This window comes from Chaetodon auriga, chromosome 12 (genome assembly GCF_051107435.1).
Source record: "Chaetodon auriga isolate fChaAug3 chromosome 12, fChaAug3.hap1, whole genome shotgun sequence".
In the NCBI taxonomy this organism is placed as follows: domain Eukaryota; kingdom Metazoa; phylum Chordata; class Actinopteri; order Chaetodontiformes; family Chaetodontidae; genus Chaetodon; species Chaetodon auriga.
Genome location: NC_135085.1, coordinates 21,811,670 through 21,824,106, shown reverse-complemented (window position 1 = coordinate 21,824,106; position 12,437 = coordinate 21,811,670). Strand labels below are relative to the sequence as shown.

Here is a 12,437-nt window from a genome sequence, read left to right as displayed (position 1 = left end):
CCGGTCCACACAGCCTCCATTCGTAACAGGAAGCTGCTAAAGACAAATCATCAATCACGTTTCAGCGGTCTGTCCGCAATGAAAGAGAAACTGGAAAAGAAGCAATGTTTATTTCTTCATCAAGGCATCACAATTGGTCGTCGATTCCAGCCGTTACATGAACATCCATCACCAAACAATTAAAACCATCTCGCGTCTTGTCACAACGTTCAGAAGTTATCGTTAAAAGGAACCTTGTGAAAAAGGTACGAACCAAAAAAAGAGAGTGCACAGCCAGAGTACCAGCGCGTTTTCAGCGTCAAAACACAAGATTTCTGACTGGATTTGACGGTTTTTGGCAGCTGATCGATATGAAGTAAAGTGTTTGTCAGCCACGCCAGACTCCTCGGGAAATTCTTCTTCTCCACACAAATATCACAATATGTGAAACTGCAGTGGGTCTACAGTACAACTACACACACCTGTAGTCATATGTGTACTGGGACTGAACAATATAAATATTTAGGGTTGTTTTCAACATCCCAGGACCGAAAACTTATCAAAATACTTCACCACACATTTCCAGATTTAGCAAAATCTTAAATTTAAATGTTTCTACTTGTTCATTGACTCAAAAAGTGGTTTCTTATCATTAGAACTGATTGATAAGTTAAGTATATCGACAGAGAAGACTGCTACAGTATTGCACATACCATTGCAATCCTCAAAGTTCAGACACACACACACACACACACACGTTTGTTGTGTTCACACACACTGAATCAGTCAACTGCTCACACACTTAGTCACATTTATATACTCTCACACACACACACACACACTCCAAATAATGCTCCATGTTTAGTGCCTATCCCATGACACAGTAAACAAAACATTCTTTGACAATAAAAAAAAAAGGGAAAACAAAAACCTAAAACAAAACAAATATAAACATCTTTTCCACTGGCAGGGCCTGCTGGTGCCTGCCCAGTGTTTCCTGACCCTGATGAGTCCAGATCCATCCAGGCCGATCCAGTCCGGTCCAGTCCTCATGTCACGTCTCACCCGCGTGAGTCCATAAACATGGAGTCGTCGTCTAAAATAAACCCCCTCTGCCGCTGCTGTGTCTAACCTGTCCGTGTACCTACTTGTGTTGTGTTTGAAAGAAAAACGAGCTTGTCCGTGTCTGGTCGGGATAGAAGTAGTAGTTGTAGTAGTAGTAGCAGTAGTAGTAGTGGTTGTGGGCCTGCGTCGCGTCCGTGTGGGTCAGTAGGTGGCGTTGGTCGGCTCCCTCCCCGAGCTGAAGAGCATGTCGGCCTTGGAGCTGATGATGTACGTCAGCAGCAGGGATGTTAGCAGCACGCCCACGCCTACGCCCAGCGTCAACATCTGGAGCAGCCAGAAGAGCAAACTTATCATTTCTCTGCTAAGCCATTTTAAATCAATTGATCTATTTGGGTGCAAACGAACCGGCTGTAAATACAACTTTGACAGCATTAGCATTTAATTTGGAGTTGTGTTGTCAAATATTTACCCTCCTTTTAACTCTATTTTTGGCCTCTACCGACACAGAGGGGAACATCTTACTCATTAGCTGCAAAATGTCACTGCGCGCTGCATCTCTCATGTTATAGATACTCATTTGATGTATTAATGGAATCAATTTTTTACATTAGTGCAGCTTTAAAGTCCCCATGTGTACAATTTTAACATATATGACTTTGGCACCCCTAGTGGTGGCCTCTAAAATTACACAGTAATATTACATGATTCATTTTCTCTATAAAACTAACTTTGGTTGTCTACAGTGTGTGAATAACTGGGGTCCATCACGTCTCTGAGTGAAGGTTTACCTCCAGGTCGTGACTGGCCACCAGGAATATGCGTCCTTTGATGCTCTTCCACCTGGACTCCGTCCACGTCGAGTAATCTTTGGAGGTGTACTCCCGCAGGTCGAAGGCTGGGGACAAGGCTTTGGAGAGGCGGACCGTGGAGCGCACGCAGAAACCCTCCCGCTCTGTGCTGTTGGGAGGCATCGCACCTTGAACCCACAGGTAGGAGTACATCTGAGGGAGGAGACAGGGTGGTGGTGGTGCGGAAATTAATGTTTTATTATTTCTTTTTAAACAAGAATTGATCAGTCAACCTACAGCAAAATAATCTGCAACTATTTTCATAACTGATTAATCACAGTAAATTGAATATTTTGGGATTTTATGAGTTTATCCAAAAAACAATCCATCAGTCCTGAAGATGTTGTTTTGGACTCTGGAAACTGATGGACATGGTGCGTTCATGACCTTCACAAATATAAATCCTACTCATGATTATACATCTTTCCCTTGTGATATGATTTGTATCGTCCTAAACAAACAAACAAACAGATGTAAATGTATAAAAGGGAGACTGCTGCAGGTCTTACGTGTTTGCTGTCTTTGTCCGTCTCGTCCTCTCTCTGGTTCTGGCAGTTGTCCTGGGTGATGTTGACGGTGCTACCAGTCAGGTTAGCCAGCAAGTGCTGGACCAGAAGGGTGGGTTCACTGGACTGCTGCGTCACACCGACGTAGAAGTTTGTGGGCCTGTTAGCTGACAGACAGACGGCAGAAGAAAACGTTACTACAGTCTCCTCTGCTCTGTCCCCGTCTCGTCATCACACGGTGCAACGACAATCACCTGAAGCTCAATATCAGCAAAAACAACCAGCTGATGGTGGACTATAGTGCTTCAAATATGGATGCTGCTGCATAGAAGCTACAAACTGTAAAACATGGACGCTTCACACACATCTTCAAACTAGCAGCACAGAAGATCTAAACAACCCTCATCATCATCACCGATCTACTAATTCAGGCAGATTGTGACCATATTTCACATTTGCTCTGATCCCCTTCTGCTCCTGAACTATGGCGTTGAACAATGTCCAGAAAAGTGTTTCTGCAGGACATCATGATGTCACAGTGAAGGTGACCTTTGACCTTTTGGATGCAAAATGTCATCACGACATGATTTTATCTTCTGAGACATTTGTGTGAAGTTTTGTCATAATCATCCCATGAATTCTTCAGTTATGGTCAAAGCTGTGCGGTCAGATTGACCTTTGACCACCGAAATCCCCTCGAGGTTTTCCTCAGTTATCGCTTTGAAAAAGGACAAACTTGTATCCCAACTTACCCAGATGGCTCGTGAGGTCAGAGGGGATTAGTTGCTGGAACCAGGAGTTATTTGAGCGAACAAGGAAGCCGTACAGCATGCGGGTCACCTGAGAGAGTGAAAACAGAAAACACCAAGAAGAAACAGCCATTGTTATGAAATGCAAAGAGGAGGCAGAACGACGCTTGTTTGTCTTTGGATTGACGATGATACACATCATTAAAAGCACATTTCAAGTGGATGAAAGAGGCAAAGCAAACTGCAGTTCAATAAAGAAATATGTAAAAGGAAGAAAACAAAGACAAACATGACGAGAATAAAAAGATCTAAAAAGGATCAGATTGAGATCCTTTCACGCCTTCAGTTTGGATAAAAAACAAGCCTGAGACAACGTAACTCCAGACGCTGGAAGACTCCTCTCAGCCTTTCAAACATTCACTACAAATATCCTTCAGATGTTGTACTTGAGAAGGGACAGACAGACAGATAAGATGAACAGTTTGTAACGTCCAAATGAAATCCAGCAGTCTTACCATCAGAGGGTCTGCGTTGATGCTGCTCAGCTGGGCTTCTGCTCCTCCGGCCTGCATGAACAGAGCCCGGGCCACCATGGTGGCCACCTCAGCCAGAGCCTGACAGAGGCACAAAGAGACACTACTCAGCAGCTTAAGAGAAACACGATGTCTCCCAAACAGCTGCGACTACTGTTCAGAAGTTTCAGATGTAGGAGGATCTGGCTAACCACCGTGAGCGCAGAGAGGCTGTGGGCTGGTTCATTTAAGAACACATGAATGTCAGTAAAAGAAATACCTTCGCCGTGTCAGTGACAAACTCGAGCTGCTCCTCTGCCGTCAGGTTTGGTGGGTACGATACGTTCAGGTACTCTGCGTTATCGTACATACTCTCGTAGAACCTGGACGCAGAACGGGAAAATTAATTAGCGAAACACGCCAAATCCTTCTATCAAATGGAACAACGTGGAATAATTGTGCTTTTTAAAGTCACCTGCTGGTGAAAGCAGACTGGTGATCCTCAATAACGACGCCGGGGATTGGCCGAGCTCGCAGGAAACGCTGGAAGGACGAGGGCGGGAGCGGCTGGGAGAAACTGGGCTCTTCCACTGAGACGTTTAAACCTCCTGCAGCCGAGTGCAAGTTTTCAATGAGCTTCCTCACCTGGAACAGAAACGCATGCGTTACACACACTTTGAACAATACTACTCACACGCTGCGAACTCAGTTTGACAGCCAAGTCTGCTCTTAAACACACATCTGACACTGAAAGTCGTGGTAGGTTTTACAGTTAATCATCAACTCAGAAATCTGTGAGTTTGGCCCTTCACAGGCTGAAAATCAGGGATGTTTCTGACGACTAATTTCCTTGAAAATTAAACAGATATTTGAAAGGAAACTCTCAGACAACAGATTTAGTGCAATTTACTTTCTTTGCTGCTGTGAGTCAATAAAGTTTATCTTATGCACTCTAAACATAAGCACTGCGCCTCTTTAAGGTACATTTAGCCGCATTACGGGACATGTCCTGTGGTGGTGCAGCAGCAGTGAAGCTCATAAATACACGCAGATGCAAACCTCATCGTTGACGCTGCTGTTCTTCCTGGACACAGGATCAGAGTGAAGCCACAGCTTGGAGTCAGTGCGCAGTCCCACCTATAATGAGCAAATTTAAGATACTGGCACATTACACACACACACACACATATATCTAACATACACCTTATAACATTAAAGTAAAAGGTACAATTATTTTGACTTTGAGTGCTTGGACTCAAAATACAGATAAAACATGATATAAAACCTGAGAGTCTTTGTAGTTTCATTCGTTTTGTCATTCATTTCTTAAATTGTTTAAAGTAGACTTCTTCAGAGCTTAATATGTTCTTGAACCAACCAAAATTGTGTCCACTGAGGATCAAAAACCCAAAATACCAAAAGATTGCAGCATTAAAGTATTTTTAAAAAATCTGCAGTCTGTGCAGGAAAAGTAAAAAAAAAACCCCAAAAAAACACACCTGTCCAATCTCCACCACTGAGTGAACATTGTCCAGGTCCACGGCAAAGTTGTTGTTCTGCATATCGAACACCATCCTCGAACTGCCAATGTAGTCAAAGGTCTCCTGGAGCCAAAGAGTCACAACAAAACATGAACCAGGCAGGCAGAGCTACATCAAATCTGGTGTGTTCATCAAACACAGCGGAGCGCAGAGCCATGTGGAAACAACTGACCCCCTGAAAGAAGGTGTAGAGGATGGTGCGGTTAGGCTGGGCCTCCTGCGTGGCGTTCCGCAGGGCGTGAGCGGCCGCCAGGAGAGCGACGAACCCCGAGACTCCGCTCTCTGCTCCTGGAGCGATGTCGAAGAAAAACGACCTGCTGTCCAGCTGTGGAGAGGAGAGGAGAGGAGAGGGGAGGAGGGGAGAGGAGAGAAGAGGAGAGGAGGGGAGAGGAGAGGAGGGGAGGAGGGGAGAGGAGAGGAGAGGGGAGGAGGGGAGAGGAGAGGAGAGGAGAGGAGGGGAGGAGGGGAGAGGAGATCCATCAAGCAGAGATGGTATCTGGGTAAGTAGTCCAGTTCAACTTGCTGTGACCTGTTTTAACTACACCATAAAACAAAATGTGGCCTCAAACTATGAGGAAATGCAGCCCATCTTGTCTTTTGGTTCACAGGCAGCAAAAATAAAAAAAGCTGATTATTTCCTTATTTAACTGATTAACCATTTAGTAAATAAAATGTCAGAAAGCAGTGAAAAAAAAACAAAAAAACAACAATCACGTTTGTCAGGCAAAGCGTGTTTGAAATAATGCAGATGCAGGATGCGTCTTGATGCGGCATTGCTATCAGTTGCATTGTGGGAAATGTAGGATGCAGGACGTTGGGAGGTTGACCCTTAATGATCAGAACGCCTCAGCCTCCGCGGCTTTGATTCCTGTCACTTTAATAAGTTCACAAACCTCACGGAGGTTTACCTGCTAAATGGATGGATCATACAACATTCAAAGTAACCGTTACTGTATTTACTGCGCTGCTGTACTGTAGTACTGCACTTGCTTCATGCTTTTACATTTACTGTGTATTTTTACACATCCTCGCTCAGCTTTGTCGTCATGTTTTTTAGCTGTTTGTCCATTTCTATCATCATGTAAATTACTCTTGAAACTGTGTGCAAGTAACATGAGAGCGACTTAAATTCCTTGCGTGTGAACACACACTTGGCCCATAAAGCTGATTCTGATACCATGTTGTGCTTCCTGTGGGGACTTAATGCTGATCTTCACCGGTGATGTACTTTGTTACTTCCTGCCATGAGGGGCGGCGTTAACTCATCTCACAACATGCGTACAATACATTCAGTTGAACTGACGCTCAGTTTCATGACTGCTTTCAGTAAAACTTCAGAGGAAATCTGCCGTCTTCAGCTCGGCGTTTAGCTCACTGTGCAGCTGTATCTTCACTTTCTTTAATGTTTTGTTCACATAGCTCTTACACTCTATACCATGAAGTAGGAAAGCTGTTTACACAAGAAGCAAAGAAACACTGCCAGTAACTCGGACTGTATCTGTGACTGTAAGATCACATGACATACATTACAAAGCAGGACTTATCTTGGACTTGGCTTTTATACTGGAAAGCTTTGAAGTGAGTGAGATCATCGCAGGAGTTGGCTGAAAACCGCTTTTCATCAACTCACAGGGGCCCGCTAATAACTAACAAATGTTGGACTGCAGTGAAATGTTGGCACAGGCCTATTTTAGCACTTCAGCTTAAACTCTGAAGAGAAGAAGACTCTTTCCTGTGACTCACCCGGGCTGCTGCTATGACCACACTCTCCCACATTTTGTGGCCCTTGGCTGTGTTGTTGAGGGGCCTGGTGGACGCCCAAACATTATAGTCACCCAGTGGGTCACAAACCATCTCTGAGGGGAGACACGGAACGAGAACGAGCATGTGCTCATGTTAGAATGGGTCAAAAACAGTATAATCAGTGACTGTTTTCTTGTACTAAAATAGATGCTTATTCGCGGCATGTAACCACCTGGGCTGATGCTGAAGTTGATGTCGTTCCTCCTCATGCAGGTGGCCGTGTCGGTGACGGCGGACATGTGGGAGTACAGCTGCATGGCGCACAGTGGGTACTGAGGAGTGCTGCCGTTCACGGCGAGGTTATGGTCCAGGTAGCACTGCGAATGGAGAAAAGCTTAGACGCATGCGGTATGTGCACGTGTGGGTTTGTTTCTGCAGACAAAATAACCACAATAACAAAGTATTTTCACAGATTTCACGTAGTTACAACATATACATTGGCAGGTTTGGGCACAGTAATACTCTATCTACCATATGTGGACTGACTGTATCACTTTGAGGCAGCAGCTGCTCTGGAGATCAAACCTGAAACCAGTTTACAGTCTCCCTCGTCCGCCCTGCCTTCTTATCTGAGACAGGGAGCAAAGTTTCAAACTCATCCAAATAAACCGTAGCATGAATACAGCCTCTGGACTAAGTCATAAACCTGTTTCAGAAAACTAAAACATCACCGGCGCAGTCCTTCACTGAGCAAAATAAACTGTTTTGATCTGGAAAATTTAAATCTGCAAGTTCGCCATCATCTGTGAGCTGAAAATGAAAGTCGACATGAAACAGATCTGAAAGTCGCAGATGACGGCGACCTCTGCGACCCGCCAATGTTCGCTCTGTTCTGTGGAAACATGAAGCCTGCTGACGGGAAGAACCACACGCACTGCATCAGAGGAGGACCACCTGAACCCTTTGTAATACGATCTGTCTGTTTTTGTCACATGCGAGGCTGGAGGAGCAGCTAATGATTTGTGAGTTCTGACAAATCGTCTCAACATAATGTGCCACAACATGTTGGTTTAAGGAAGACGGTGAGCTTAAGTGCTGCTGCAGCAGCTTTACTGGCATCGCTTCTAATCTCAGCCGCGACTGGGACGAGTTCAGATCAGGTTCTACTGCAACTGTACTGCTTTGTAAAGGCTTACTTTTCATCAACACCAGAGGAAAATGGGAAACAATTGGACAGCCAGTCTGTGCTTTGACAACACAGTTAAACAATGCAGTAAACTGGAAGTATGAAGCAGTTTCATCCAATGGGCTTAACGGACGAAAATATTACCTTCCGTATGACCTGAGTCTCATTGTCGTCTTTCAGAGAGAAGATGGGGAAGTCAAACTCTTCATAGGACAAACCGTTTCCCAGAGGGTTCCACACTGTCATGTTGCAGTGGGCCATGGTTGGATCGTAGCTCTCTGAATACACTCCTGAGGGAAAACACACAGTGAACATCAGCAGCCGCAACACTAAAGCAGACACTAGTGAAGCGTGCACTGCATGAGCAGGGGTCATGTTCATAAAGTGAAGCTGAAAATGCTGCTGGTACCCAGTTCCCGGATTTCTACAAGTGAGTCACATGAATGAACATGACTGATATGCATCTAAAGTCTATACTGCTGAGAAGTGGTTCCAGACGCAAGAGCCAGACTCATTTTGTCCAGAAACAGCGTCAGCTTACTCATAGTTGGACTTGAGAGTCCCCCGATTGAATCATCAGTACAAAAGGTTCAGAACTGCATGAGAACATATCTGCTTCTTTGATAAAAGAGTTGAAGGTTCAAGCCTCAACACAGACAAGAGGCTCATGGGTACTGTAGCATTTAAAACATGATTTTGGTAGAGAAAAAACCTTCTCCTCCCACTTCACAAATCTATTTACATCCACTGTGATATAACATTATGAAAACAAGAAAACATGAATAAATGAGCGTTTTAAATCTGAGCTATGAGCCTAAAAAATGAGGACATGGTGACATCACAGCGTTGAAGAAACTGCTCACAGAACATGAAAACTGAGAACCGAGTTTGTAATTTCATGAGCTGCTTCCCTCTGAGGATCACAAAACTACAATTAATCACTGTAGCTGGTGTAATACTGAGGGACAAGCCCGAGCAGGCAGAGCCAAACCCACCTGTGTTCTCGTTGGGACAGGTGGTGTGTGGAGAGAAGCCCTCAAGCGGGTTTAAGTTTGGCGCCACGACAGCAACGCCAGCCACCCTGTTGGGGCCGTTCTTCAGCTTCATCATGATGGATCTGACAGGCAGACAGTCGGCACGGGGCGGCAGAAATGATACGGGTACAAATACGAGTCAGACATGAGTTTGAATTGTGGTTCAAGGAGATTTACTGTACGTTTCTGCTCCTGACAGTTCGAGACTGTTAGCTTTGACTGCCATGTCGTCATGTTATAACTTCTCTCAGTACAATGCAAAATGTTAAGGACTTATAGAACGACTGATCCACTGTCATCTTTTTATTGATTAAATACTTGCGTACTTGATAAAAATGTCAAAAATAACAACAACAAAAAAAAGTCTGGTAAATCAAAAAAAGATTCAATGTGCGACGGGCTGCAGCCGTACGTCAGTTTCACTGCATATGACAGGACGAAAACTGAACGTTATCACAACATGTACATTTGTTTACCTAAAAATGAATTGTACCGTATTATTAGAAAAAATATTTCAGGTTTTTATCAAGTTTCATGTCTGTCAGGATATATTTTTGAGAAATTATAAAAAAAAAAAGGTTTGTTCAACCAAAAAGTTTTTTCACTCCTGTCAGAGTCACTATAACTGATAATAATAATAATAATAATAATAATAATAATAATAATAATAATAAGTGTGTAATACTTTACATTGTGAAATAGTGATATTTGTTTTTGTACGTTGTAACCCTAGCATGTGAGCATATGAGCAGACAGAGAGTGAGAGGCACTTCCTCTCATGAAGATCTACTGTAGGGACTCCCTCTGCAGGGTGAGACATGGTAAGTGTACCTGGTAAAGAGCGGGGCCTCCAGGATTACCAGATAAGGAGGATTAGGACCGGTGTGCAGGACCCAGTCCACGTTTTCCTCTGACTCGAGCACATGGAGCACACCCACATTTCCCGACAAAGACGCTGAAATCCGAAAGAGGAAGTTAAATATCAGCATCTGTGATTCGAGGCGCGACAGCAGTACCAGATAAAAATGTCCTGAAAGCTCGTCTGTCAACGTGTCCAGCGGGGTTCTTCTATATTACAGGGACGGGTCTACTGTAATGTTCTGACACAACAAAGGCAAAACCACTGCAGCTTCTGCTTTTGTGGCATGACAAGAGTTTACGTTACATTCTAGCAGCTTCTTAGCGTCAGATTTTAATCACAGGAAAAGGCTGGTTTATCTGCTTTTTATCTGCTCTCGGGATTTATTTCTAATCTTCAAAGCCACAGAACTTGTAGGTTTCAAAACTTCAACTGCCTGAAGCAACCACAGAGAGAAGTCTTTAAAAGGGGTTTTGTTTGTAGTAGATCGTGTAGTGAATCTTTTTCTACACAAACCAAGTGAAAGCAGGACACTAAGAGGCCAAAAGGACACACACTCCACATTTAAGACGTGCAAACTGTAACAAGTATTTTTACTTGTCAGAGTGTCCCAGATACATGTTGGGCTCTTGTGACAGGCGCTAAGCATCATTTTAATCTGGCAGTTTTACTCACACTGGCAGCCTATTTGATGTGTTGCATTGAGCAGTCGCACACACGGGACAGTGTAATTGAGATGCACATAAATCTTCTTTTCCACAGCATTACAGCTGACACCTGCAAAGGAAAAGACACTTTTACAACTGCACAGGGTGAGCGATGTGAAATTAGAGCATAACTTTAATAGAGATTACATCATAAACAGACAAATTAGTGGGTTTTAAGGCTCATCCTTCATCTCTCATTTGTAAAAGCGTGTGAGTAATTTTAGACTTGAGACAAGCTGGCAGAATCAGATGTGGTAGTTCAGACCTACATGCAGTTTAACAGGTACAATTTGCTAAAAAACAATGAAACTAAATACACAAAAACAACATAAGAAAAGAAGCAGGGAAAGTGAAAGATGACAGAAAACTATCACATATGAAACGTGTCTGGAGCCAGGTGCTAAACTAATGCAGTGTAACACAACAGACCTGCAATAAATCCTACCTTTGTGAAGCCAATGACTTTTTGTTTAAAACAGTTTTATAGAGGTGTTGATTTAAATTCAAGGTCTCTTTGGCGGGTGTAGTTCGTGGTGCTGATGAACTGTGCTGTATAATACAGATAGGTGTTTCTGTTATTTAGCTTACTCTCACATAATAAGAGAAACCCCAGTCAGTGACCTGTCACTTGTGTTTTAAATAATTTTTATTGTGTACTTTAACTTTAATGCTGTCGCTCTTGGCTTTTCAACAAAACTGGGATCACCTGAAGGTCCAATTAAAATGGTGACAATTTAAATCATACTAATATATTTACTCTGTATATCACTGTCACAACTTTCATCCAACAGGCAGGTTTTTTCAATTAAAATGTAGTTTTTTCGGCTTGGTTCACCTGTTGGTCCCGCTTCATTTTCCACTACAGCGCCCAGAAAAACAGCAGTAACGGTAAAGCACCATTAAAAGCCGTTTTAATGCAAACTAAGTGCTATTTTGGTTGATCACCTGTATGCCGAATTTACTAGGACACCCTACAGATTTTAAAGTGACTTATATGTTTCTTCGTCTGCTTGGGGCGTTTGGTGACAAACAAATTAACATTAGACGACAAAATCTTTTATGTAATTTGGTGTGATGCTCTAACATTTAATCCCTCGAGCTCCGGGCGGCCGCCGCGGGGAAATCACGAGCAGTCACGCTGATGCTGAGTCGCTCATATCAGGAGGGCAGACCCAATCTGTGACTGCTTTGAAGAAAAGTCTTCAAAAAGACTTAATAAAAAGAGGTGTAGAAATATTCCTTACACTCCCAGCTGATGGAAACGGGTCAAGAATCGCTGCTACGATGAACCCCATTGTGAAACTTTTATTAAATAGCCTGGCAAAGGAGATTAGAGCCAAACGGGACAGCCTTTGCTAACGCTGACTAGCCTAGCATTCGGCTAGCTCAGAGCACAAAGAAGCCCATCAAGCTAAAAGCCTGACACAGAAACACACTCCTCTCATTAACAAATACGTGAGCTTACACACTGAACACAGTTAAAATACAACTTACCGACGAAAAACCAACAAACTAGCAAATTAGCAATCCATTTGTTCGACAGTAAATCCATCTTCCTGGTTTGGAAAGCAGAAGAACACAACAGCTAGTGTTGACATGGAAAACGTCCGGGTTCCGCTCTTTGGTTCCGGTCGCTTGAAAGAGAACGGACTCAGCAAAATGGCACCTCTAAATCTCTGCAGCGGGAGTAGTCAGTTATTTCTGGATT

General features: G+C 43.5%; 1 protein-coding gene across 1 annotated transcript; it reads right to left on the bottom strand.

Annotated features, from left to right (window-relative positions):
- Positions 1–94: 94 nt before the first annotated feature.
- ncstn (nicastrin) lies at positions 95–12,345 on the bottom strand. The gene is made up of 17 exons (XM_076744773.1): positions 12,224–12,345; positions 10,698–10,799; positions 9,995–10,118; positions 9,125–9,246; positions 8,274–8,419; positions 7,176–7,320; positions 6,944–7,056; positions 5,373–5,525; positions 5,159–5,263; positions 4,719–4,796; positions 4,135–4,304; positions 3,940–4,042; positions 3,663–3,761; positions 3,151–3,238; positions 2,402–2,565; positions 1,833–2,045; positions 95–1,368 (listed from the first exon to the last, which is right to left on the bottom strand). Exons 1-17 carry the CDS (start codon positions 12,279–12,281, stop codon positions 1,246–1,248), a joined length of 2,106 nt encoding a protein of 701 aa, XP_076600888.1. The 5' UTR covers positions 12,282–12,345; the 3' UTR covers positions 95–1,245.
- Positions 12,346–12,437: the final 92 nt, after the last annotated feature.